The sequence below is a fragment of the Hemitrygon akajei genome, chromosome 8, assembly GCF_048418815.1.
Source record: "Hemitrygon akajei chromosome 8, sHemAka1.3, whole genome shotgun sequence".
NCBI classification, from domain to species: Eukaryota; Metazoa; Chordata; class Chondrichthyes; order Myliobatiformes; family Dasyatidae; genus Hemitrygon; species Hemitrygon akajei.
Window position 1 is genome coordinate 162,554,242 of NC_133131.1, and position 23,590 is coordinate 162,577,831.

Below are 23,590 nucleotides of genomic sequence, written 5' to 3' on the forward strand. Positions count from 1 at the left end.
GATGAAGGCTGTTACAATGATTAAAAATGCAGTTAGGCCGTGACTTGGATAATAAAGGCATATAGAGGGATGTAGGCCTAATGTAGACAAGTAGAATTAGCCTAGATGGGCAGATGGACTGCACAACTGATGATATTGTAAGCATGTAATCAAATCTCTTGTCCATCAGCTTACAGGGAAGGATTAGGCTGCAGAAACTAGAAAAAAAACAATAACCTTCCTTTCAGAAACAGGGTTATTATCACTGTCTTAAACGGTGTAAGATGTGTTGCTTTGCAGCAGTGGGGTGGTACAAAGTCAAAAATTTGCTATAAATTACAAAATAGTGAAAGTAAAAAGAAATAATAAAGTCATGTTCATGAATCTGATGGTGGAGGGGAAGGAGCTGTTCACTGCAACTCTCCTCCTGGCTCAGTGCCATGAGAGTGAGTCTGCAGATTCACTGCAGCTGCACAGGCAGGATTTAAACACCCAGCAATTTGCAGTTAAGCAGTTTAAGGACCATCTCGGTTTAAAGGCAAGCTTTGACTGGCTTCACTTTATATTAAAAGTCATGAAAAAGGATTTATTTAACATGACTCAAAATCAACTCTGGGGTAATCTGAAAAGCCATGAGTTTATGGTATTGAATGAACCTTGACTGTAGAACAGTACAGCCATTTGGCCCACAGTATCGGTTCTGGTCAGCATACCAAAAGTAATTCCACAATGTGTATCTCTATTTCCCTTGCTGTTCATTTGCCTCTTAAATGTTGCTGTCATCACTGCCTTTCATGGTCTTTCATCGCCTCTGGTAGTGTGTTGCAGGCACTGCCCACTCAGTGTGTGTGTGTGTGTTTGTTTTGGGTGGAGGGCACCTTGCCTTGTAGATCTCTTTTTTGTCACCTTAAAGCAGTGGTCCCCAACCACCAGCCCGCAAAGCATATGCTACTGGGCCGCGAGGAAATGATATGATTTGGCGATATGAAACGATACGAGTCAGCTGCACTTTTCCTCATTCCCTGTCACACCCACTGAATGCACGCGAGGTCATCAGTTGCCTAAATGCAGTGATACCCTCGTGCCAGGGATCACTGGTTGGCCTCAGGTAAACAACCGCCTCGCACGGCTGGTGAGAATTGCCATTGCTACTGGCCTGGAGTGCGGACAGATGGGTGTCGCCTCTAAACCTGTTTAGCGCACCAAATGTTCGTGGGGAACCTGGTGCTAAAATATTCGCAGACAATCTAATTCGGGCACAGGGTTTCGTAAGTAGCAGAGCAGCTACCTTGCTGAGATCTACTGAAAGTCATCCCTCCAGCCAAACTTTTGTTGGCCGATAGATCCTACCTACTTACGGGGGGGAGGGTGGCACCCTGTTGCACTCCTCGCTCACTCAGTTGCTCTCTGTGGACTCCGGCCCTGACCTCAGCCGGTTCGCAAGAACATTGTCAATATTGAACTGGTCCATGATGCAAAAAAGGTTGGTGACCCCTGCCTTAAAGCTTTGCTGAGGGAGGATGGAAAATCTCTTAACTGTCCACTTGATCTAGTCTTTCATTGTGATAGTGCCTTATCTCTGACACTCCAGAGAAAACAATACAAGTTTGTCTAATCTTGGAGCTAATAGTTTTTAATTGAGATGATGACCTTTTGTGAACCTCTTCACCCTCCCTAAATCTTTCATGTCTTTCCTATTATAAGAGACTAAGATGTGGACTAGCCAAAATTTTACACAGCACCAGGGTGACTTGTCAACTTGAGTATGAATTATGAGGGAAGTGCTTCTAGACCCAGATTTTGTTCCCTTTTCAAAGTTGGCACATCCCAAGAAATGTATTTGAATTGATTTTTTAAAATAAGGTTTATACTTAACATGATAGATATTTTAAAATTTACCCCTCAACCTCACCTGTTTGTACTGTCTTTAGGGTTACCAATATTGTCTTCCACCTGCCCTAAAATTCCTTTCTCCCTCACTTGTCATAGAGCATACAAACTCCTTACAGACAGCGGTGGAAAATGAGCCCTAATTGGTGATCCTTGGTACTGTAATAGTGTTACGCTAGCCGCTCTGTTAACATGCCATATTTAAAGGGGAACTAGATGGATTTCTGGACATAGAAGGCAGCAGTTGACTTGGGAAGAGGAATTTAATATTAAGATACAGAATGAACCATGATGGTAGAACAGGCTTGAGAGCTGATTGAAGTATTTGCTTTTCTGTTGTGTGTCTTTATTACTAAGGAGTCTAGTGAATGGAATTCAACCTTACAGATACACACAAAGATAAACAGCCCCTCACTTCGCTAAGTAAAATGCCTTGCTGTGAGTGTAAAAAGATTCAACGCTATCTTGGGCTGCAGCCAGGCAGTGATCATTATCTAATTTCTTTATCTAATTCCCCATAAGGTGCTGGTGGTGTAGCTACCATGAAGCCTTCCAGTCTATATTAACGTCCTACGGAATGCGATAGAAGTTGGGCTTGCTGGCGTGTTTCTGCTGGGAGAGAAGCGACTGAGTTGACCGTATTGCTGTGGCTCTTCAAGCATAGACTAAGTTTCATTTAGCAGTTCATTCCCATTTCATAGGTTTCATTTCCCTAAAGGACTAGAGTTCTAACAGTCTGGTAGTTTCACAATCATCATTGTTGATGCTGCCTTATTATTTAATTAACAGCTTCAGCAGTTGGAGGGGAATCCCCCTCATCCCAAGAATACAAATAATCATTGGGAATCTTCAAATGTCTTTTCCTGTCTTTCAGACCACAGTCGAGGTGTTTAAGCGGATAATTATGGAGGCTGAGCGGGCAGATGGAGGGTGTCAGCAAGCCAAATCTTCGTGCTCAGTAATGTGAGCCCCGATGATGACGACGACTCTGAAACTGCTTTACTTGAAGAGGCAAACTGCCACTTTTTCTCCGAATTTAAAAACTCTGCCTTTCTTTTTACCAGTTCTACAGATGGTCAGAGACTTCCTTTTCTTTCCTCACTTATGTTGAATTCTGACCCAATTGCAAATGGCTTCACTTCTGCATTTAAAAAAAAACACTTCAATTCTTACTTTTCGGATTGTATATTGTATTTCTTTACGAGCAATGGATAGTCATTTGCCAGCATTCATTTTCCATGCAGTAGGGATGTCAGTTGGAAGTAGTTGATTGTAAACCAACAAAAAATGCATATTGTTACACTACTATTTACACACAGGCTTGGATATATCAGTGTTCTTCATGTGTTGTATGTAAACTTGTAAATAAAAGTTAGCAGCAAACTGATTTGTTTTTAATACTTGCTGGTAGAAATATACTAGAGTAAAACTTGTGTTTGTACCAGATTCCATGTATTATACAAAGCTATTTTAAAACAATCGAGAAGGGTTTTATGAGCTTGCATTTTGTTCTTGCTTTGAAGGCAGCTCATGGGATCCTAAAGTTGACTGACATCTGCTTTTTGTTTTAACTAGTGTATTTTCTTTGTTTTTAAATCATCTAAACCAGTGAAGGCTACCTTTGTTAATTGAATAGCTTGCTGTGTGCAGATTTCTACTGTGTATTTAAAAGGGTTTTTGATGGTCTAAAAGTTGAGATTGGGGAGGTTTAAAATGCAATGCAACCAATTGTATATATTTGAGAAATTACCATTTACCTGAGTATTTTGTTCCTTCGAAACATAACGTGATTGATTAATGTTGTCGACAATCTGCAGTAGCACAATTGCCTTATAATCTACATTCTAAGCCCATCACCCTACAGTCATTACTTGCATAGGCACCAATGCATAACTCTTCATATGGACTATTTTTGATTTCATTTGTGTTGCATTAGTCAGTGAAAACAAATTAGTTTCTATTTTTCCTGCAAGCTCTACTGAAGGGTTGGTAAAGTCCTATTCAAATCATTTACTAATTTCTAAATACAGGGTAACTTAAAGCGGGGTTTAATCCATGGTAGATGAGATTTGCTCACTGCAGAAATGCAAGTATTTGTGTTAAGTTAAAGTAAGATGAAAATTTAGTTTGTCTTTAGTATAAATTTGTTGTGATTCCCAACTGATCTGTACACTTGGGCAATGCAGTTTACAGCACATGAAAATATTGCTATGATTGGTCAGAAATGCAATAAAAATATTTTACTTTCACCTCACTTGAATGATGACAACTAATTGAGTGGTTTGATTTGGAATTGTCACACTTCAGCTCTAATCTCTCACAATGATCAGATATGAGCAGTTCAGATCAAGAAAGGGAAATCTAAAAATACCGTTCAGAAATCACCAGTTCCTCAAATTGCACCATGCCTATGATTACATGGTTGCTTGTGGCTAGCAACAGAGTCCACATTTCAAGCTGGCATTTAAAAACTCTTGATTTGTGCCCAATTTAAAGGGTAAAGAATTGGTACATTGGCACTTTGCCTCCATGTGGAAGTACAAAAACCCTTTATTAATACGATACACATAGAAAAACAGAAAAATGAGTCAATTGGCATTGTAAGCCTGCTCCACCATTCAATGCCATCGTACTTGATTCTGTATTTAAGTATTGAACTCTCATATCCATCATTAAATATAACCCCAATGTAACTGAGATTATCCAAAGTTTACAGAACTCCACTCAAAATGTTCTCTGACCCATGGGTGTATTGAAGATTTTCCACACAATAGAAAATACTTAGCCATTGACTTCAAATATTAAAATAAATTCCTTGTATGAAAGGCTAAAGTTGGTGTTGCTCAGTCATCCATTCCTCCTTTGGTACCAGCACATGTCTGTGTACACCATCTCCCAAAGCAACCTCCCAAAACTGTGAGCCTTGTTTACCAAGGTAGATAAAGACATCAGGCATGGAAACACTGTTGTGTGCCTATTTCCCTCCCAAGTTGGACACCACTGGGACTTGGAAGTGCATTGATGTTCCCTTATTGCTGGGTCTGAATCTTGGCGTTCCCTATCAGATCACAGTTGTAAAGTGCCTTCCCTAGAAGGACTGCAGTAGTTCAAGTAATCCATCACTTGTACCTTAGGGACCGAGAATGAATAGTGGCTTTGACTGTGATGCCCTTTTCCAGAAAAGAAGAAATCCCTTCAAATGTGCACCTCGGACATTTAAATGTTCGATGCTGATATCCATCTGCCAGCATTGAAAGCTTTCCAGATGAATGTCATCTGTTTTAAAATCTAAACATTTTTCCACGCAAATTTGATGGTGATGGGGAGCCTTTGCTTTGGACTGCTTCAATCCTTCTGGTGAGTGGAACGTTCCCTGGTATTGTTGCGGAGTCTGATAGGCAATGGGGTATCAAGGGATCAAGCCAAAGCATGGAGTCCAGTGGTATGCCACCAGCAATGAAATAGCTGCCATCTGGTGGTTGAAGTGTGCACCTACAGGTGTGACAAAACCAAAATTAAAGGGAGCATGACATAGCAAATTTTAATAATTGCTATAATATTTGGGGGGGGGGGGACGGCAACAGTATTAAGGTGCTAAGTAGTTAATGGTAATTGAACAACCTTTCAGTCAGTACTGTCTTAGTTTGTACATGCAATGAACCAGCTACATTTATGTGCCTTTTATTGTATGGATCAGAAACTTGATTAGGTGTCAGAGATGGTCTTTATGGTCACTTTATCCTATCATAATGGAAACGCAGGTTTTTGTATCTAACTAAATAATAAATATGCTTTGGTTGGGAAAAGTCAATAGTCTGATTTCATTGGATATTTATTTACTATGCAATAAGGAAAAGGAGCAAAGAAAATTATCTGTTTTCAGTGAGTACAACAAAATGGAGGAAGTAGTTTTATACTGGACATTGATATAGGGTACGCACTCAGTGGCCGCTTTACTAGGTACCTCCTGTATGTTCATGGTCAGTGTTGTGCTTTCATAGATGTTTTTCTCACCACTGTTGTAACACGTTATTCAAAGTAAATTTATTATCAAAGTACATGTATGTCACCATATACTAGAACCCTGAGATTAATTTTCTTGTGGGCTTTGTCAACAAAATCTGTAAAAGAATATTAACCATAATAGAATCAATGAAAGACTGCAACAACTTGGTGTACAACCAGTGTGCAAAACACATAAACTCTACAAGTACAAAAATAAAGAAATGATAATAAATAAACAATATTGAGAGCATGAAATGAAGAGTCCTTGAAAGCTAGTCAATAGTTTGTGGGAACATTTCAATGATGGGGCAAATGACATTAATAAAGTTAACACGAGGAAATCTGCAGATGCTGGAAATTCAAGCAACACACACAAAATGCTGGTGGAAAGCAGCAGGCCAGGCAGCATCTATAAGAAGAAGCACTGTCAAAGTTTCAGGCTGAGACCCTTCGTCGACAATGCTTCTTCCTATAGATGCTGCCTGGCTTGCTGCTTTCCACCAGCATTTTGTGTTAATAAAATTATCCCCTTTTGTTCAAGAGCCTGATGGCTGAGGGGTAATAACTGTTCCTAAACCTGGTGGTATGAATCCTCAGTCTCCTGATCCGTCTTGATGGTAGCAGTAAGATGAGCACATGTCCTGGATGGTGGGGGTCCCTGATGATGGATGCTACGTTTCTGCAACAACATTTCATGTAGTTGTGCACAATGGTGTTACCTGTGATGGACAGGACTGTATCCACCACTACTTTTAGGATCTTTTGTTCAAGGGCATTGGTGTTTCCATACCAGGCTGTGATGCAGTCATCAGTATACTCTCCACTACACATCTATAGAAGTTGGTCAAAGTTTCAGATGTTATGCTGAATCTTCACTGCCTTGTTAGCTTGAACCTGTCTGGCCATTCTCCTCTGACCTCTCTCATTAACAAGGAGTTACCAAACGGAGCAAAATCACAGTGGTCAGGTCTGGCACTGAGTCTGCCTCTGTGACTCAGAAGGGGAGGGGGAAGAAGAGGCACGCTGAAGTCATAGGGGATTCATTAATTAAGTAATGGACAGGAGGTTCTGTGGGTGAGAATGAGATTCCTGGATCAAATGTTGCCTCACGGGTGCCAGGGTCCGGGATAACTTGGATCGAGTCCTCAGCATCCTTAAGTGGGAGGGTAAACAGCCAGAAATCGTGATCCATTTAGGCACCAATGACATGGGTAGGATGAATGGCGAGATTCTGCATCAGTAGCTAGGTGCTAAGTTAAGGGGCACGACCTCTAGCATTGTGATCTCAGGGCTGCTACCTGTGCCATGTGATAGTGAGGCTAGAACTAGGAAGATTATACAGTTTAATATGTGGCTAAGGAATTGGTGTAGGAGGGCAGGCATAAGCTTTTTGGATTATTGGGCTTACTTCTAGGGAAAGTGGGACCTGCACAGAAGGGAAGATTTACTCCTGAACAGGAGGAGGACTAATATCCTAGCGGGAAAGTTGGTTACTGCTGCATGGTGGGGTTTGGACTAGAGTTACAGGGGGATGGGAACCAGAATGCCAGAACAGCTAGTGGAGAGGTTGTGGAGGCAGATTTGGTAAGACCTCAAACAAAGTTAGGAATCAAAAAGTTGAGCATGGTGCAACAAAATCGAAAGGGGTGAATACAGGACTGAAGGTGTTGTATCTGAATGCGCGCAGTATAGGGAATAAGGTAGATGAATTTGCAGCACAGTTGCAGATCGGCAGGTATGATGTAAACATCATGGCTGGAAAATTATAGCTGGGAGCTTAATGTCCAAGGTTTCACATTGGATAGGGTAGGCAGAGGGGGCAGTGTTGCTCTGTTGGTAAAAAAAAATGATTCAACAAGATGTTGAATCATTGTGGATAGAGCTAAGGATCTGCAAGGGTAAAAATACCCTGATGGGAATTGTGTACAGACCCCCAAACAGCAGTAAGGATGTGGCCTACAAATTAAAACGGGAGATAGAAAATGCATGCCAAAAGAACAATATTACAATAGTCATGGAGGATTTCTAGAATGCCTAAGAGGTGGCTTTTTAGTGCAGCTCACAGTAGAGCCCACAAGGGGATCAGCTATTCTGGATTAGAAACATAGAAAACCTGCAGCACAATACAGGCCCTTTGGCCCACAAAGTTGTGCCAAACATGTCCCTACCTCAGAAATTACTAGGCTTACCCATATTCCTCTATTTTTCTAAGCTCCATGTACCTACCTAAGAGCCTCTTAAAAGACCCCATCGTATCCGCCTCCACCACCATTGCCAGCAGTCCATTCCACGCACTCACCACTCTCTGAGTAAAAAACTTGCCCCTGACATCTCCTCTGTACCTACTCCCCAGCACCTTAAACCTGTGTCCTCTTGTGGCAACCATTTCAGCCCTGGGATAAATCCTCTGACTATCCACACGATCAATGCCTCTCATCATTTTATACACCTCTATCAGGTGACCACTCATCCTCCATTGCTCCAAGGAGAAAAGGCCGAGTTCACTCAACCTATTCTCATAAGGCATGCTCCCCAATCCAGGCAACATCCTTGTAAGTCTCCTCTGCACCTTTTCTATGGCTTCCACATCCTTCCTGTAGTGAGACAACCCAAACTGAGCACAGTACTCCAAGTGTAGTCTGACCAGGGTCCTAAATATCCTCTCCACATCCACTTAGAACATAGAACAATACAGCACAGTACAGGCCCTTTGGCCCACAATGCTGTGCTGACCCTCAAACCCTGCCTCCCCTATACCCCCCCCCCACCTTAAATTCCTCCATATACCGGTCTAGTAGTCTCTTAAATTTCACTAGTGTATCTGCCTCCACCACTGACTCAGGTAGTGCATTCCATGCACCAACCACTCCCGGAGTAAAAAAAATTGGGTGAATTGATTAGAGAGCTAAGGTAAAAGAACCCACAGGGGAAGTAATCACAATATGACAGAATTCACCCTGAGTTTTGAGAAAGAGAAAATAAAGTCAGATGTATCAGTATTACAGTGGAGTAGAAGGAATTACAGAAGTCATTAAGTAGGTAAACATAGAATAAAGAAGTAAGTTAGCCAATGATATTAAAGAGGATACCAAAAGTTTCTTCAGATAAAGTGTAAAAGAGAGGTGAGTGGATATTGGACCACTGAAAAATAATGCTGGAGTGTAGTAATGAGGGGAAAGGAAATAGCAGATGAACTATTTAAGTACGTATTTTGCATCAGTCTTCACTGCAGAAGGTACTAGCAATATGGTGGAAGTTCCAGGTGTCAGGGGGCATGAAGTGTGTGAAGTTACCATAACTAGACAGAAGGCTCTTGGGAAACTGAAAGGTCTGAAGGTAGATAAGTCACCTGGACCGGATGGTGAACACTCCAGTGTTCCGAAAGAGGTGGCTGAAGAGATAGTGGAGGCATTAATAATGATCTTTCAAAAATCACTAGATTTTGAATGGTTCTGGAAGGCTGGAAAATTGCAAATGTCACTCCACTTTTCAAGAAGGAAGCGAGTTAGAAGAAAGGAGACTATAGGCCAGTTAGTCTGACCTCATTGTTTGGGGAGATGTTGAAGTTGATTATTAAGGATGAGGTCTCAGGGTACCTGGAGGCACATGATAAAATAGGCCCTTGTCAGCATGGTTTCCTCAAGGGAAAATCTTGCCTGAGAAATCTGTTGAAATTTTTTGAAGAAATAACAAGCAGGTTAGACAAAGGAGAATTGGCTGATGTTGTGTACTTGGATTTTCAGAAGGCCTTTGACAAGGTGCACACATGAGGCTGCTTAACAAGCTACAGGCCCATAGTATTACAGGAAATATTCTAGCATGGATAAAGCAGTGGCTGATTGACCGGAGGCAAAGAGTGGGAACAAAGGGAGCTTTTTCTGGCTGGCAGCCGGTGACTGGTGGTGTTCTGTAGGAATCTGTGTTGGGACTGTCTCTTTTTATGTTATATGTCACTGATATGGATGATGGAATTAATGACTTTTTGCAAAGTTTGCAGATGATATGAAGATAGATGGGGGGGTCAGTTAGTTTTGAGAAAGTCGAGAGGCTACTGAAGGACTTAGATTAGGAGAATGGGCAAAGAAATGGCAGATGGAATACAGTGTTGGGAAGTGTATGGTCATGCACCTTGGTAGAAGAAATGAAAGGGTTGATTATTTTCTAAGCGGAGAGAAAATATGAATAACTGAGGTGCAAAGGGGCTTAGGAATCCTTGTGCAGGATTCCCTAAAGGTTTATTTGCAGGTTGAGTCTATCGTGAGGAAGGTGAATGCGATGTTATCATTCATTTCAAGAGGACTAGAATATAAAAGCAAGGATGTAATGTTGAGACTCTCTAAAGCACTGGAGAGGCCTCGTTTGGAGTATTGTGAGCGGTCTTGAGGCCCACATCTTTGAATAGAAACTGGAGAGGGTTCAAAGGAAGTTCACGAAAATGATTCCTGGATTGAATGGCTTGAGGAGTGTTTGATGGCTCTAGGCCTGAATTCACTGGAATTCAGAAGAATGAGGGATGTGGAAAGGATGTTTCCTATGGTGGGAGAGTCTAGGACCAGAGGACGCAGCCTCTCCCACCATAGGAAACACAATTAAGAGCATCCTAACTAGCTGCATCACTGCCTGGTATGGGAACTGTACTTCCCTCAGTCGCAGGACTCTGCAGAGAGTGGTGCGGACAGCCCAGCACATCTGCAGATGTGAACTATGCAGGGCATTTACAGAGACAGGTGTGTAACAAGGGCCTATGTTATATTGACTGTCCTGTTGTACATACTACTTACTACAAATCCCTATAAATTGCACATTGCACATTTAGACGGAGGAGTAACGTAAAGATTTTTATGAAGGATGTAGGTAATAAAGTCAATTCAATTCATTGATGATGGGCACTTGTGCCGTTGATGTAATCAGAACGCTGCCCACTGTACATCTGCAGGAGCTGCTCGAGTCTTCGGTGACAAACTAAATCTCAAATAGCAAGAGCTGCCAGGTGAGGGGGGAGGGTGGGGAAGTAAAGCTGGTAGGTGGATGTGACAAGACAGAACCAGATAGGAGAGGAAGCTGGGGAGGGCAACTAATGGAGGGAGTGCACAATAATTAGAGAGGTGTTGGTTCAGGAATAAGACCATAAGTCATAGGATCAGATTAGGCCATTTGACTCATCAAGTCTGCTCTGCCATTAGATCGAGGCAGATTTATTTTCCTTCTTAACTCCACTCGTGCTTTTTTCCCATAAAATTTGATGCCCTTACTAATCAAGAATCTATCAACCCCCACTTTAAATATGCCAAATGACTCAGCCTCCACTGCTGTCTGTGCCAATTTCACAGATTCATCATCCTCTAAGCAATTCCTTCTCATCCCTGTTCTTCTGTTCTGAGGCTGTGCCCTCTCTGACCCTAGACTCTCCCACTATTGAAAACATCCTCTCTACTTCCACTGTATCTAAGACTTTAAATATTCGGAGATTCCTCCCTCCCATATTCTTTAAAACTCTTGCAAGTACAGACCCAGAGCCATTTCATTACAGACAGACAGACATACTTTATTGATCCAGAGGGAAATTGGGTTTTGTTACAGTCGCACCAACCAAGAATAGTGTAGAAATATAGCAATATAAAAACCATAAATAATTAAATAATAATAAGTAAATTATGCCAAGTGGAAATAAGTCCAGGACCAACCTATTGGTTCAGGGTGTCTGACACTCCAAGGGAGGAGTTGTAAAGTTTGATGGCCACAGGCAGGAATGACTTCCTATGACGCTCAGTGTTGCATCTCGGTGGAATGAGTCTCTGGCTGAACGTACTCCTGTGCCTAACCAGTACATTATGGAGTGGATGGGAGTCATTGTCCAAGATGGCATGCAACTTGGACAGCATCCTCTTTTCAGACACCACCGTCAGAGAGTCCAGTTCCACCCCCACAACATCACTGGCCTTATGAATGAGATTGTTGATTCTGTTGGTGTCTGCTACCCTCAGCCTCCTGTCCCAGCACACAACAGCAAACATGATAGCACTGGCCACCACAGACTTGTAGAACATCCTCAGCATCATCCAGCAGATGTTAAGGGACCTCAGTCTCCTCAGGAAGTAGAGATGGCTCTGACCCTTCTTGTAGACAGCCTCAGTGTTCTTTGACCAGTCCAGTTTATTGTCAATTCGTATCCCCAGGTATTTGTAATCCTCCGCCATGTCCACACTGACCCCTTGGATGGAAACAGGGGTCACCGATGCCTTAGCCCTCCTCAGGTCCACCACCAGCTCCTTAGTCTTTTTCACATTAAGCTGCAGATGATTCTGCTCACACCATGTGACAAAGTTTCCTGTCGTAGCCCTGTATTCAGCCTCATCTTCCTTGCTGATGCATCCAACTATGGCAGAGTCATCAGAAAACTTCTGAAGATGGCAAGACTCTGTGCAGTAGTTGAAGTCCGAGGTGTAGATGGTGAAGAGAAAGGGAGACAGGACAGTCCCCTGTGGAGCCCCAGTGCTGCTGACCACTCTGTCTGACACACAGACATCCATTTGTACTTCTGAAAATCTGTGAATGAGCTTCCAATTAGCCCTGCACTCTTCACTTTTTAATATTTATGGAGTGGATTGTTAATTATAACTTCCTCCTATGGGAGTGAAGAGAATAACTAATGTTACATGCCAGTTTTAACAACTTTACGCACCAGTTTTAAAGGACAAGTGGAGCCTTGTCTGCCGAGCGTGAGATCACGGAGTGAGTTGGGAACAGTTGCTAGTGGATTTTATTTGACAGTTTTAAAAGGCGGGCAGTGTCTGTTGCAACTTGTCTGCGGAGCAGGTGATCGCTTGAGGTATTAGTAAAGACCAACAAAAAGCAAAAAGTAAGTGGAGCAGTTATTGTCTGAGTGGGCCAGTGCTAGAGTGGTGAAGCTTTGGTTCCATTGGCTTCAGTGACAACAGGCAGAAGCTAAGGCTGTTCAGTCTTTTGGAGTCATTTAGCTTAAGTTCTACAAAGTTATAACAAGTGTAGACAGGATGGCAGTGGAATACCACTCCTGTACGATGTGAGATTTAAAGGTACCGAACGGTATCCCTGCTTACTACATCTACAGGAACTGCATCCAGCTTCAGCTGCTGATTGACACAGTCAAGGAGCTGGAGCTGCATGCACTCAGGACCATCTGGGACATGAATAACCTCAGATGAAACTTTACTGAGGTGCTCACACCGAGGGTGCAGGTTTCAGATAGTAGATGAGTGACGGCAAGAAGTGATAGGAGTAACCAGGCAGAGCAGGGTTCCCCCGTGGCCATTCCCCTCAGCAACAAGTATACCCCTTTGAATGCTGCTCGGGGGGTGGAGGGAGATGGCTGACGGGACACGGTGGCCGGCTCTGAGGCTCAGCAGGGAAGGGTAAAGTCAGGCAGAGTGATAGCGGTAGGAGACTCAGGGGGGCAAACAGGAGATTCTGTGGCCGTGAAAGGGAAGCCAGGATGGTGTGTTGCCTCCCAGGTGCTAGGGTTCAAAGTGTCTCAGAGTGGCTGCAGAATATTCTCAAGAGGGAGGGTGAGCAGCCAGAGGTCGTGGTCCACATTGACAACAATGATATAGGTAGAAAGGAAGAAGAGGTCCTGCACAGTTAGGAAAGAGGCTGAAGAACAAGTCCTCCAAGGTACGTACTTACCTACTGCTCTCTACACCGCTGGTGTTTAGCGCAGCAGTGAAGATCTTCCATCTCTAGTGGTGTTCAGGACTTCTTTCATCCTGTCAGTAGTGTCCTCTCGGTTCTCACTACTGTCAGCCATGCAAGTCCAGGGAGGAGACTCAGGAATACCGTCACACTCAGATGTAGAAGGATTCTTCATTGCTGTTTCCGGAACAGTTTTGTTTTATCAGTCGGGGTTGTTGACCCTGAGCTGAACCCTTGAACCTGGAGGACCAGTGAACCACTATTAGTCTGGCCCTACCAAAAGCCAAAGCAGAATGCCAACGTAGCTCTCCAGGTCATTGAGGCATCCAAGCCTCCAAGCCCTACGGCAAGGTTGTCGTGTTCTTGGAGGTCCAAGGTAGTCATCTCTGGGCCACATGCTGGTCAGGGAAGGAATAGGATGATAGTATAGATGTATGGGCAGCTGAGTAACTGGTGCAGGGGACAGGGTTTCAGGTTCTTGGATCATTGGGACCTCTTCCGGGGCAGGAATGACTTGCACAAGAAGGGCAGGTTGCACCTGAACTGGAGGGGAGCCAATATCCAGGAGGTTCTAGTGCTGCTTGGCAGAGTAGGTCAGAACGTGGAGGGATGGAAAGGAAGGTCCGTGTCACAACCAGTAAAACAGACAGGAGCAAAGTAATAGATAAAATGGGACAGATTGTTTGAAGTGCGTATATTTTAACTTAGAACATGGATCAGTAAATGAAACTGTGGTGTGACAATTATAGACACTTGCTTGAGAGAGGAACAAGAATAGGTGCTTAATGTCCCAGGGTTTTGATATTTTAGGAAAGATTGGGCGAGAGGTAAAAGAGGTAGTGGGATTGCTCTACTAATCAGAGACAGTATCACAACTGCACTCAGATGGGACATAATGGAGGGCTCAGCCGTTGAGTCTATATGGGTAGATGCAATCACTCTCTCAGGATTGTACTACAGACCCCCAGTAGCCACCAGGATACTGAGGAACAAATATGCCGGCAGATTAAGGAAAGGTATAAAGACAATAGGATTGTTGTCACGAGGGACTTCAACTTCCCTGATATAAACTGGGATCTTTGAGTGCAAGACATTTAGATGGGGCAGAACCTGTTAGGCGCATCCAGGAAGGTTTCTCAAGTCAATATGCAGATGATCCAACAAGAGGAGGAGCTGTACTGGATCTGGTGTTGGGTAATGAGCCTGGCCAGGTGACCGACCTTTCAGCCGGTGAGCAGTTGGGGAGAAGCAACAACAGCTCCTTAAGTTTTAAGATAGTTATAGATTAAGATAAATATGGACCTTGCAGGAGAGCATTAAACTGAAGCAGGGCAAATTCCGAGAGCTTTAGGCAGGAATGAAGGGGAGTTAATTGGGAAAAGCTCCTTTTTGGGCAAGTCCACGTCTGATACGTGACGAGTGTTTAAAGACCAACTGCACGGAGTCCAGGGCAGGTAGCGTATGTTCCAGTCAGAAGGAAGGACGGGAAGAGAAGGTAAGAGAACCTTGGATGTGGAGAGTGGTGATCAATTTAATCAAGAAGAAAAAGGAAAAGTATGTAAAGCTTAGGAAGCTGAAATCAAACAGATCCCTTGAGGGTTAAAAAGAAGCCAGAAGAGATCTCAAGGAAGAAATTGGGTAAGACAGGAGGGCCCATGAAAAGCCTTTGGCAAGTTGGATTAAAAGGAATCCTAAGGCATTGTATACATATATCAAGAGGAAGAGGATAACTCGCGAGTGGGTAGGACAGATCATAGATAAAGGGAGGAAGAGGATGTGATAAAGAAAAGTAGTAAAGTAGGGCTCTCAGTAACGGTAACTGTTGTGTTGACTGTTCAGGCTAACAAAATGGCTTCTCTGTAATGTTACTTAATGCTGTAATGGGTTTCTGTATCTGGAATGTTTGGGTTATAACTGTAGATAAGGGGGGAAACTAACCAATGGAGAATTGTTATGCTGTCTTGTATGTGTGAGCTGAGCGGGAGTTGGCGTTTTTTTTCAGGAGGCGAGCGAGGAGGGTGGACGTGTGAGCAGCGGACAGCAGTTCCAGGGCTGTGGATACTGTTCACAGACTTCAGTTCAGCATTCAACACAATCATCCCTCAGAAACTGATTGGAAAGCTGAGCCTACTGGGCCTGAACACCTCCCTCTGCAACTGGATCCTAGACTTCTTGACTGGGAGATCTCAGTCAGTCCAGATCGGGAGCAGCATCTCCAACACCATCACACTGAGCACACGGGCTCCCCAGGGTTGCGTGCTCAGTCCACTGCTGTTCACTCTGCTGACCCACGACTGTGCTGCAACACACAGCTCGAACCATATCATCAAGTCGCCGATGACATGACCGTGGTGGGTCCCATCAGCAAGAACAACGAGTCAGCTTACAGAGAGGAGGTGCAGCGGCTAACGGACTGGTGCAGAGCCAACAACCTGTCTCTGAATGTGAACAAAACAAAAGAGATGGTTGTTGTCTTCTGGAGGGCATGGAGCAACCACTCCCTGCTGAACATTGACGGCTCCTTGGTAGAGATCGTTAAGAGCACCAAATTTCTTGGTGTTCACCTGGCGGAGAATCTCACTTGGTCCCTCAACACCAGCTCCATAGCAAAGAAAGCCCAGCAGCGTCTCTACTTTTTGCGAAGGCTGAGGAAAGTCCATCTCCTACCCCCCCATCCTCATCACATTCTACAGGGGTTGTATTGAGAGCATCCTGAGCAGCTGCATCACTGCCTGGTTCGGAAATTGCACCATCTCGGATCACAGGACCCTGCAGCGGATAGTGAGGTCAGCTGAGAAGATCATTGGGGTCTCTCTTCCTGCCATCACGGACATTTACACTACACGCTGCATCCACAAAGCAAACAGCATTATGAAGGACCCCATGCATCCCTCATATAAACTCTTCTCCCTCCTGCCGTCTGGGAAAAGGCTCCGAAGCATTCGGGCTCTCACGACCAGACTATGTAACAGTTTCTTCCCCTAAGCTATCGGACTCTTCAATACCCAGAGTCTGGACTGACACCTTACTGCCCTATTGTCCTGTTTATTATTTATTGTAATGCCTGCACTGTTTTTTTGCACTTTATGCAGTCCTGTGTAGGTCTGTAGTCTACTGTAGCTTTCTCTGTGTTGTTTTTTTACGTAGTTCAGTCTAGTTTTTGTACTGTGTCATGTAACACCATGGTCCTGAAAAACATCTCATTTTTACTGTGTATTGTACCAGCAGTTATGGTCAAAATGACAATAAAAGTGACTTGACTTGATTATGGGCATCGGCGGTTGGGATGGTGCTCGACGGTTCGGAAGGTCGTTGTGGATGGAACCGGAGGCGTGAGCTCCAACGTATTAAAATATTACGTGCATAAACTGATAAACTTACTGATCTGGCGCCTTTAGGTTATCTGTTTCTACTAACCCATCAGTAAGAAATAAAGTTGCAATTATTTCCTTGCCTTTAGTGTATTGTCTGGTATTTGTATTGCAAGCGTGTACTGGGGGGGCATTACTCTGTATTTACACCAAAACATCGCACTATTGGTGGGGTGATGGCGGTTCACCCTAGGCGAATGGGGGTAAATTGGGGGCACAGATGCCACAGCAATAAATAAATAAATATCCAAAACTTGAGATGAAGAGTCTTTGCAAGTGGGCTGAGGGAACACTTGGTAACTGGGTGAATGAAGTTGAGTGAAGTTATTCCCATTGGTTCAAGAGCCTGATGGTTGAGGGGTAATAGCTGTTCCTGAACCTGGTGATGTGAGTCCTGAGGATTCTGTACCTTCTTCCTGATGGCAGCAGAGAGAAGAGAGCGTGGCCTGGGGGGAGGGGGTCCTTGAAGGATGCTGCCTTCCTGTGACGGTGCTTGGTATAGACATGCTCAATGGTGGGGAGGACTTTGCCTAAAATATACTGGACCGTATCCACTACTTTTTGTAGGATTTTTCTGTTCAAGAGCATTGGTGTTTCCATACCAGGCTGTGATGCAGCCAGTCAGTATCCAGTACAAATCTGTCAACATTTTAGATGTCATGCAAAATCTAAGGAAGCAAACCTGATACTGTGCTTTCTTTGTAATGGCGCTTATGCTCTGGACCCAGAAAATGATAACATAGAGGAATTTAAAGTTGAGAACACCCTCCACTTCTGATCCCCCGATGAGGACTGGCTCATGGACCTCTGGTTTAAGACCATAAGGCATAGAATTAGGCCATTTGGCCCATCGAGTCTGCTCTGCCATTTCATCATGGCTGATCCATTTCCCTCTCAACCCATTATTATGTAACGCTTGGTGTATCAGTGACCATTGACATTTCCTGACTAAATTTAAAATTTAAAATTTATATTTAATCCTACCCAATCCCGTTTCCTTCCACTGAAGTATTTGCAGATGAAAGAAACGTCTTTAATCCGTGAGTGATGAGACTATGGATCTATTTTTGGAGTCATATGGTGGGTATGGAAAGGAGAAGGAACAGAGAGGATTAAGTGGAGCTTAACAATCAAAGTGGTCTGCTCAGCCGAACTGCCGTTTACTCTGCTGTATGCACAAAATAATTACACTATTCTGATAAACTGGAGGTAGGGTCGGTCAGTATTGATGTTACATGAAGGAACATTTAGACCCCACCCTTCCCATTCATCCTCCCGAAAAGTTAACTGAATGGCAGGTGTCAGTCATTGCTGACTTCCTGTTTTGTGCTCCTTTCCCTCATCCAGATGCCACTTCCTGACAACTTCTAGACCATAAGGTATAGGAGTAGAATTAGGCCATTTGGCCCATCGAGTCTGCTCCATCATTTCTTCGTGGCTAATCCAGTTTTCCTCTCAGCCCCACATCTGCTCTCAGGATGAAGCTTTTCATTCCAGAACGAAGGAGGTGTCCTCCTTCTTCAAAGAAAGGGGCTTCCCTTCCTCCACCATCAATGCTGCCCGCAATCACATCTCTTTCATTTCATGCACCGTCTGCCCTCACTCTATCCTCCCGCCACCCCACCAAGGATAGGGTTCCTCTTGTCCTCACCTCCTCTCCAGGCTTTGCATCCAGCATGTAATTCTCCGCAACTTCTGCCATCTCCAGTGGGATCCTACCACCAAGCACATCCTCCCCCCCACCCCCGACTTTCTGCTTTCCACAGGGATCGCTCCTTACATGACTCCCTTGTCTGTGTGTCCCTTCCCTCTGATCTCCCTCCTGACACTTATCCTTGCAAGTGGAACAAGTGCTACATCTGCCCCTACACCTCTTCCCTCACTATCATCCAGATGAGGCAACACTTCACCTGTGAGTCTGTTGGGGTCATATACTGTGTCCAGTGCTCCCGGTGTGGCCTCCTGTATATTGGTGAGACTTGACGTAGATTGGGAGACCGCTTCGCCATGGACTTACGCTCAGAAAAAGCAGGATCTCCCAGTGGCCACCCATTTTAATTCAACTTCCCGTTCCCATCCCGATATGCCTATCCATGGTCTCCTCCACTGTTGTGATGAGGCCACACTCAGGTTGGAGGAACAACATCTTATATTCTGTTCCGGTAGCCTCCAACCTGATGGCGTGAACATCAATTCTCAAACTTCAGGTAATTCCCCCCCACTGCCTTCACCTTACCCATCCCCTTTTCCCTCTCTCACCTTATCTCCTTGTCTGCCCACCCATCGCCTCCCTCTGGTACTCCTCCCCCCTTTTCTTTCTTCCAGGGCCTCCTGTCCTCTCCTATCAGACTCCCCCTGTATCTCTTTCACCAATCAACTTCCCAGCTCTGTACTTCATCCACCCCCCTCCAGGTTTCACCTTCAGCCTGGCACTGCTCTCTCCCCTCCCCCATCTTTTAAATCTACTCCTCTGCTTTTTCCCTCCAGTCCTGCCCGGACGTCAACGATACACTTTTCCACGGATGCTGCCTGGCCTGCTGAGTTCCTCCAGCATTTGGTGTGAGTTGCAGGGGATGACTGTGTATTTTAGACAGCGGCAAAAAAGTGCAGAGCCATCAAGTTCCTGCCTTATTTCAGTGTTGAGAACAAATAACGTGAAGTCTGTCACAACAATGGAATATCTGAGTTGGCACCCTTTGGTGTCAGGATTAAAGCTGGCTGTGTTCTTGCTGATCAACATTCGATGCTGACCACAGCAATTGCAGCCGATCTTTCTTCAGAGACTCATGAACAGTTAATGAGAAGGATTTACTCTTCTAGAGCCACTGAATTGTCAGCCAGAGGTGCTCCTTTTCCACAGAGCCGCTGTTTGCAATTAACCTTCCAACAGGCTTGCCCTCCCGGGCCGAGCTGTGCTCTGATTTCTGCTGTAATTTGTTCAATGTACAACTAGTCCATCACTTCTCGCAGGATCGCCACCTTGTCGTGGTGGAGAGACTTGTGGGTTCCTGAGATCCCGAGAGTGGTGCCGTGCGGAACTTCGCCCCTTGGTAGGGTCAGCATGGCGGTAAGTTCGGGGGGGGGGGGCAAGTGTCACGAGGAAGTAGGTTCACGGGCTTGGTGAGTGAGACAGGAGACACCGATTACAAATAAGCACATTAATCATTTACTTACCGACAAACAGTAAAACATTTGACCAAAGGGCTGTTAAGTGTACTGTGGCACGCAACTCCTTTCATTATGGTCTAGTGAAGGAATGAAGAAATAGAGAAAGAAGATTATGGTGCAAGTTAATGAAACGTCAGTGAGGCCACAGCCGGCTGGTTATAGATCGTATTAAATCCCACCTTGATGGGAAAATGGCAAGATGACGTTGGGAACCATGGTGACGTGTTGCAGGAAGCTTACAAAACTTCTAAATATACTTCTTCTGAACTACTCTCAATGAAATCTCCTTTTAAGTAACGTATTTTGAATCATCTTAACAAATTAGCCATCCTAAGTTACACAAACTATGACAGTAAATATTCTTTGACACTTCAAACTCAGCAGGTACTTCATTAAGTTTCCTGAAGTTACACAAACTACAAGACCAAACATTTAAGAGGTACTTTGCTAAGAGTGTGCGTAGGCCCACTTGCTTCTGAAGCATACTTTCCCAAATGCTCTTCAACGATGATGTGAAGATGAGTCCCTGGAGACGAAGGAAAGTCCCTGGAGCACCTGAAACCAGACACTGGTGCCATGACTGTCAAGGCCACCAATGGGAAAGAGCTGCCTCAGGGAACGGCAGAAGCAGCTTTCAACCGACAAGTAAAGTAACCTTTTACATTACAGGGAGGTTCCAAAGAATTTCAGCTAATACCTCAGCAGTGGAGCTGGTGGAAGATGATGACGTGTCACAGAGTATTTTCATTTTCAGTATTCCAGCAGTCCCTTTTTTTAAAAAAAAATTTCGAACAGATTTCCAAGTCTGTATACGGTGTTAGTGGGATTGAGAGGGAAAGTAAATCAGCTGTGATCCAGTGACAGAGCAGATTCGATTACACAGAACACCACAGTTCCTTCTGTGTCATTTCCTTAACTTATAGAAACATTACAGCGCATTACAGGCCCTTCAGCCCACAATGTTGTGCCAGCCATGTAACTGATTCAATAACTCCAAAAGACTGGGAGTAGAGTAAATACTGAAAGGTTTTTATTAGCAGTAAAATGGACCACGTCAATGCTGGATGACTGTGGGAGGAGCAGTGACACAATCGCCTTTATCCAGGGGTCTGTGGGAGGAGCCACAGGAGCAGTCAGCAGAGGACCATGTCCAGACAGGTATACATGGTTTGCCACAGTAACCTACTGTAGAAACGACCTAGAATTACCAAAAGCTCCATGTACTTATCTAAGAGACTCTTAAAAGACCCTATTGTATCTGTTTCTACCACCTTTGGCGGCACCCACTACTCTTGTTCACCTTCTCTGCTTTTCCTACAGGATTCACCTACAGTAACTGTTTTTCCTCTTATCATCTACATTGAGCAAACACAGGCCACTCCACAGTCTTTCTCTAACGAGTCTGCAGACTCTCACTTAGTCCATTCCATCCAGACAAAGTACTTCTCAACGTGTTTAATGCTTTCTGATCCATAATGTACAACATGAGCACCACCAAAGTCTTTTAGAAATTTGGGAGAGGACTTCCACGCACGCACGGGTGCACACACACACACACGCACGCACGCGCGCACATGCACGCACGCGCGCGCACACACACACACTCACACATACACACACGCACGCATGCGCGCACACACACACACTCACTAACACACGCACGCACGCACGCGCACACACACGCACACAGACAGACACACACACACAAGCACGCGCGCGCAAACATGCACACACACGCGCGTGCACACACACAAACTCACAAACGCGCGCACACACGCACATGCACGCACGCACGTGCGCCCACCCAGACACACACACACGCACGCACGCACACGCGCAGAGACAGACACACAGAAACGCGCGAGCGCACGCACACACACACGCACGCACACGCACACATACATGCGCACACACACGCACGCACACACGCCCACACACACACGCGCACGCACACACACGCACACGCACGCACGTGCGCACGCACACACACGCACTCGCGGACTCGCACACACACACACGCGCGCACATACACACGAACACTCACGCACGCACGCACGCTCACATGCGCACACACACACACTCATATACACATGCACACACACACATGCACGCGCACACACGTACACACACACATGCGCGCACACAGGCACGCGCGGACGCGGACGCACACACGCGCACACACACACGTGCGCGCACATACACACACATGCAAGCACACGCGCGCACACACACCCGCACACGCGTACGCACACACACACACACGAGCGTGCACGCGCGCACACACACACAAACACACTCGCACACACACAAGCACGCGCGTGCACGTGAGCAGACACACACACACTCACAATCACACACACAAACATGCAAGCACGCGCGCGCACACACACACACACACTCACACAAACACGCACGCACGCACGCGCGCGCACACACACGCGCACACACACACACGCACGCGCAGACACACACAAACACACACGCACCCACACACATGCGTGCACGCGCGCAGACACACACACACGCATGCACGCGTGCGCACACACATGCACGCGCAGACACACACAAACACACACGCGTGCACACGCACGCACACACACACACACGCACGCGCGCACACACACACGCGCATGCGTGCACACACACACACACACAATACACGGACGCACACGCACACACACACAAACACACACGCACACACACACACAAGCACACGCGCACACACACACGCGCGCACGTGCGCAGACACACACACACTCACAATCACACACACAAACACGCAAGCACGCGCGCGCACACACACACACTCACACAAACACGCGCGCACACACACACGCGCGCACACACACGCTCGCGCAGACACACACAAACACACACGCACTCACACACATGCGTGCACGCGCGCACACACACACACGCATGCACGCGTGCACACACACACACGCACGCGCAGACACACACAAACACACTCGCGTGCACACGCACGCACACACACACATGCACGCGCGCACACACACACACGCACATGCGTGCACACACAAACACACAATACACGGACGCACACGCACACACACACAAACTCACACGCACACACACACACGCGCGCGCACACACACACGCACGCGCAGACACACACAAACACGCACGCGCGCACGCACACACATGCATGCACTCGCACGCACACACACACACGCTCGCGCGCCCATCCAGACACACACACACGCGCCCGCGCCCGCACACACACACAAACACACATGCACGCACGCATGCTCACATGCGCACACACACACACTCACATACACATGCACACACACACACATGCACGCGCACACATGTACACACACACGCGCGCACACACACACGCACGCCCACACACAGAGACACACGCGCGCACACGCACGCGCAGACACACACACGCGTGAGCGCACGCGCACACAAACACACACATACGCACGCGCGCGCACACACACAAACACACACGCAAGCACGCACGCCCAGACGCGCGCACA

The 23,590-nt window shown here is 45.6% G+C and overlaps 1 protein-coding gene across 1 annotated transcript in view; it reads left to right on the forward strand.

Moving 5' to 3' along the window:
- The window catches only part of rheb (Ras homolog, mTORC1 binding), a 94,512-nt gene extending 90,389 nt beyond the window's left edge, over positions 1-4,123 (forward strand). The window contains exon 8 of the mRNA XM_073054954.1: positions 2,744-4,123. Coding sequence (XP_072911055.1) covers positions 2,744-2,836 — 93 coding nt within the window. The 3' untranslated portion in view covers positions 2,837-4,123. The remainder of the gene's footprint in view (positions 1-2,743) is intronic.
- The last annotated feature ends 19,467 nt before the right edge of the window (positions 4,124-23,590 follow it).